General features: G+C 36.6%; 1 protein-coding gene across 1 annotated transcript; it reads right to left on the minus strand.

The window, feature by feature from the left end:
* Positions 1–93: 93 nt before the first annotated feature.
* LOC140040366 (heat shock cognate 71 kDa protein-like) lies at positions 94–4,017 on the minus strand. The gene is made up of 8 exons (XM_072086254.1): positions 3,892–4,017; positions 3,105–3,329; positions 2,790–2,995; positions 2,429–2,581; positions 1,867–2,144; positions 1,346–1,623; positions 603–1,237; positions 94–482 (listed from the first exon to the last, which is right to left on the minus strand). Exons 2-8 carry the CDS (start codon positions 3,304–3,306, stop codon positions 258–260), a joined length of 1,977 nt encoding a protein of 658 aa, XP_071942355.1. The 5' UTR covers positions 3,307–3,329; positions 3,892–4,017; the 3' UTR covers positions 94–257.
* Between the last annotated feature and the right edge of the window lie 1,547 nt (positions 4,018–5,564).

Genomic DNA, 5,564 nt, shown 5'->3' on the forward strand with positions numbered 1-5,564 from the left:
GTTTTTAATTTAAATAGAGTTGCTACTTAAAGAGTGCATTTTCCTTTTGCTACAGTAAACTAGTATTGCATTTAAAAATACACGACATTACATTTTTCACACTTTTATTGTGTGATAATATCACATCATTATTATGCATTATATTGTACAGGATTAACTGTATTTTGTAGTATATTTTTATTTATCGTAGTTTGGAATGATGGAAACTTGTAAATGATGGTCAAAGCAAGTATTCAAATATCAGTGTTCCTCGTTATTTAATCGACTTCTTCGATGGTTGGTCCTGGGCCTCCAGATGAACTGTCTGGAGCAGCTCCTGGTGCACCACCAGCACCTGGGAAGCCACCTGGCATACCTCCAGGCATACCACCTGGCATTCCTCCAGCAGCACCACCTGCTCCTTGATACAGTTTACTAAATACTGGCATGGCAACCTTTTCAAGTTCTTTGTGTTGGTAGTCGAACTCATCTTTCTCTGCAGTCTGAACAAGATAGGAAATAAAAAATTTATATTAATGTCATGAAACTCCACCAATGTATTGTGTAAAGACAAACGCTAGGCCAAAGACCCATGGATGCAATAATAACAATGATGTACATACCTGATTATGATCTAACCATTCAATGACTTCTTTACATTTGTCCAGGACCTTGGTCTTTTCTTCATCATCAATCTTGTCTTTCACCTTGTCATCTTCTAATGTACTCTTAATATTGTATGCATAGCTTTCTAAAGTGTTTCTGGCAGCAGCCCTGTCTTTCATTTTATTGTCCTCATCCTTGTATTTCTCAGCTTCAGAAACCATTCTTTCAATCTCTTCCTTTGATAGACGACCTTTGTCGTTTGTGATGGTGATCTTATTGGTCTTTCCTGTACCTTTATCAGCTGCAGATACATTCAGGATACCGTTTGCATCAATGTCAAAGGTTACCTCAATTTGAGGAACACCACGTGGTGCTGGGGGAATTCCAGATAATTCAAATTTACCTAAAAGGTTATTGTCTTTGGTCATGGATCGTTCACCTTCATATACTTGAATTAGCACACCGGGTTGGTTGTCTGCATATGTTGTGAAAACGGATGCTTGCTTGGTTGGGATGGTTGCATTACGTTTGATGAGAGCAGACATGACTCCTCCAGCTGTCTCAATACCAAGCGATAGTGGTGCAACATCAAGCAAGAGTAGATCTTGTACCTCATCAGACTTGTCACCAGAAAGGATGGCTGCCTGGACAGCTGAAAACAAAAAGTATTCAATTAGTTATGTCCTAACTTTGGTAGCTTGACTTTTATTATGTTATCAGAAGTGGCCAAAAGCTAATTGACCTTAACATTAATAATTACCTGCTCCATAAGCAACAGCCTCATCAGGGTTGATGCTCTTGTTAAGTTCTTTGTTGTTGAAGAAGTCGCTGAGCATTCTTTGAATTTTGGGGATTCTGGTAGAGCCACCAACAAGTACCAACTCGTGGATCTCATCCTTTCCAAATGAAGCATCATTAAGTGCTTTTTCTACTGGAACAATGGTGTCACGGAAAAGATCGCTGTTCATCTCCTCAAAACGTGCTCGGCTGATTGATGTGTAGAAGTCGATGCCATCAAAGAGTGAATCTATCTCAATACTATTGTAGAATAAAAACAAAATTTCAATTAATGTTTTTTGTGCATAATTAAAATTGTTCTATATAGAATGGATGGCCTTAAAATAATGATGGTGTTGACAAAAAAAAGTGTGATGTGCCCAACTATGGTAGTGATATGACAGCACCACATATTTTGTCACATAAAGTTTAATAGTGTAGAGAGCTTTAGAAATCAAGGTTGGATGACTACTTCAATAACTTTTTTTAAGCCATTAGTCTTACCTTGCTTGTGTACTAGATGAAAGTGTTCTCTTTGCTCGTTCACAGGCTGTTCGTAACCTTCTTACTGCACGTTTGTTTGATTGAATGTCTTTCTTGTATTTCCTCTTGAATTCTTGGATGAAATGTTTTACCATTCTGTGATCGAAATCCTCACCACCCAAATGAGTATCTCCAGACGTTGCTTTGACCTCAAAGATACCTTCCTCGATTGTAAGGATTGACACATCGAAAGTTCCACCACCCAAGTCGAAGATTAGGACATTGCGCTCAGCTTGATGCTGTAGGTTAAAAAAGCAATTTATTATAAAACAATTCAGTACTCTATATATCTTTCACAATAAACCTTTCATTTTTATCAATTCAAAATGTAACAAGATTACATTGTGGCTATTGCAAATCATTTGTATTACGCTAGCATACAAGCATATCAAGTATTTAATGTCGGCACAGGGATTTTACCATAGTAGCGACATTACTTCCTACAGCAATTTTCATTGTGCCATTTTGCTGTATAGTGTTTCTTATGTAATAATTCAATTCTACCACTGAACTGAAAACTTACTTTCTTATCCAGACCATAGGCAATAGCTGCAGCAGTGGGTTCATTGATAATACGCAGAACATTCATGCCAGAGATGGTACCTGCATCTTTTGTAGCCTGCCTTTGAGAATCATTGAAGTATGCTGGAACTGTTACTACTGCATTGGCAACTTGCTGATAAGAGAACAAAGAATAGGAAGAACTGTTAATAAAATCAATAACAAAGAATTAAGACCATATGGTAAGATTATACAACAAAAGATTAGAAATTATTTATACCATCTTTGTTTAATTGCAAAGTTAAATTTTCAATTGCATTACATCTTTAACTGTAGATGTAATTCTGTTTTGTTTAATGTAATATCAATGTGCTGGGCAATACCTTTCCTAGATAGGCCTCTGCTGTTTCCTTCATTTTGACTAACACCATAGAACTGATTTCTTCAGGGAAAAATGTTTTCTTTTCGCCTTTGTATTCAACTTGAATCTTAGGCTTGTCGCTTTCTTTCACAACTTCGAAAGGCCACAGCTTCATATCTGCTTGTACATCACTTTCTTCAAAACGACGACCAATCAACCGCTTGGCATCTGGAATGTAAAGAGTTTAAAATAATTATAAAAAAAATAATATTGACTAGAAAAAAAAAACATTTGCAGTAGATCAACTGAATCTTATGAAAACAAATTACAAAATTACCAAAAACAGTATTGGTTGGGTTCATGGCAACCTGGTTCTTGGCAGCATCACCAATCAACCTCTCGCTGTCTGTGAATGCAACATAACTTGGAGTTGTTCTGTTTCCCTGATCATTGGCAATGATTTCTACCTTTCCATGTTGGAATACTCCTACACACGAGTATGTTGTACCCAAATCAATACCAATTGCAGTTTTCGACATGTTTGCTAGTCAATTGTCTGTTTCTGGAAATAAAATTTAAATTTATTAAATAGATTGAAAATGGCTATGCCTAGCCACTAAGTAATAACAATTTAATTTTAGGCTAGTTTAATGCTAGACGAAAGAAAAGTAAAAAAAAAAAAGAGTCATGTATCAAGGTCGATCACCACGTGCTGCCCGATATGATGTCATTTTGGTAATTTCTACTTCCACTTTGCACTTCACTTATAAATGAACAATCAATTTTTCATAATTATAAATGGCTGGAAGGTAAAAAAAGTAACTGAACACTATAGACCTAAACATCATAACTAATTAGTCATGTAAGCTAGGTCTACTAGCTACTCATAGATAGGCTAGGCCTAGCCTAGTAGGACTTGCGGCGAACTGACTCCCTGAAAATTTCTATTCTGTCAAATTATTAGTTAGAGAAAGGAAGAAGGGCCGGGTCTTTAAATTCCTTATTACTAGCTAGAGGGCTGCATTTTATAAATCAGCAGTTTGGGAATGAGCATAAACATAATCAGACTTGTTAGATTCAGTTCTTATTCTATTTTATATAAACAAAAGTATAAAAGAACTTACCTTTTCTTATCTAGGTAGCCTACGTTGAGATCAATGTCCCGATCCTTACTCTCAGAGGTTCACTGGAGGATTGAACAAAAGTACCGGTGGTTTTAGCTCGTTTTACACGCGACGACGAGGAAGTTATCGATTATGTCAGCCTCTCCCAACGAATGTTTTAATTTTAAAGGTAAAATATAATTAAATAGAACCAACATAAATTCTATATTTTAATAGTAAATTGCCAGATAATATAGATTAATATTATGTAATAATCTAGAGGTATTGAAATTGAACAAATGTTACAATTTTACGTGTATTTTGAATATATACTTGGTTAAAGAACGTTCTCGAAAGGAAATTAAACGCTTCATTGAGTCCGTTGTCATGTCACGTGGGCTGCAAAATGCGGTTTTGGGGTTTTCCAGTGAAGTTTCTGGAAAGAAACTTTTGAAAGAATGACATGGAACAATGGTATATAATTAGGCACTATTTCTCTGAAGAAGACAATATATAATTGATAAAAATATAATTAGGTCTGAACTTTGTTCACAGGTGGTTCATTAGCCAGACCAGTAATAGTAAAATACAGTAGTAATTTCAATCAAAATTGATAACAAATTAATATAGTTATCGTAGACAAATCTAGAAGCTTCGCCTCGACGGAAATTAATCATCATAAAATCTCTGATCTGATCCTCTCCTTCTATATCCAAAGATGCTTGTATACGGGGCCCCTCATCAGGGCCGTAGCCAGGATTTGTCAGGGGGGGGGGGGGTGACCCAATGTCCGAACACCACCCCGGGGTGGGGCCTGAGGCGAAGCGAATTTTGTCAAATGACACCCCTAGATGGCCGGAAAAGACACTCTAATGCAGCGATCGTACTTGGACTCGTGGACTATAACATTTGTTGCCGTATGTTAGATGCGCGTGCTCTGTGCGGAACCGCCGATTGTTTGATCATTTACTCGGTATTTTATTTTGCGTTCAAGTTCAATGCGAACGTACGTCTAGGAGAAGCCCCGAAAAAAGCACACTGTGTGAAGGCAAATATTATAGCTCTATCTATAATATTTATTTACAGCAATTTGTTGAGGAAATTAATTATGCCAATGTAAATAGGTGATATTGATACATTTGAGTACGTATCGGCTGGTGGTCTAGAAAAAAATAATCGGATGCCATAATGTGAACTACAATGATACCATAGATATTATAGTGTAAAATATTAATGTTCACTATAATCCTCTATTATACATTACACTTCATAGCCACACATAAATACTGATGTATGTCGGAAGGCTATATACTTTATGCATGCTGTCTGACTGCCAGTGATCTAAACAATTGGTACGCAGTTGTCTGGCGGTGTCCTTTGTACGAATCGTTCGTGCCCCAGCTCGCTGTGAGACGCGTCAATCATGTTACATGCAGGGACCAAACATTTATTTTTCAGGTTAAAATCGGCAATTCATTTGCAACTCTTAGGGCCTGTTTCTGCTGCAACTGCTCAAAATACGGTATAAAAATACGGTATAAAATACGGTATTTTTTATACCGTATTTTTTATTACCCCGTTTCTGCTAACAATACTTCTTGGGTGGTCGTGTTAAATTTCATCTTTTTTACCCAAATTGCCATTCATTTATTTGATCGATAATTAAAAGTCGCAATAAAGGAAGTTTTACGTCT

Source organism: Antedon mediterranea, chromosome 2 (genome assembly GCF_964355755.1).
Source record: "Antedon mediterranea chromosome 2, ecAntMedi1.1, whole genome shotgun sequence".
In the NCBI taxonomy this organism is placed as follows: domain Eukaryota; kingdom Metazoa; phylum Echinodermata; class Crinoidea; order Comatulida; family Antedonidae; genus Antedon; species Antedon mediterranea.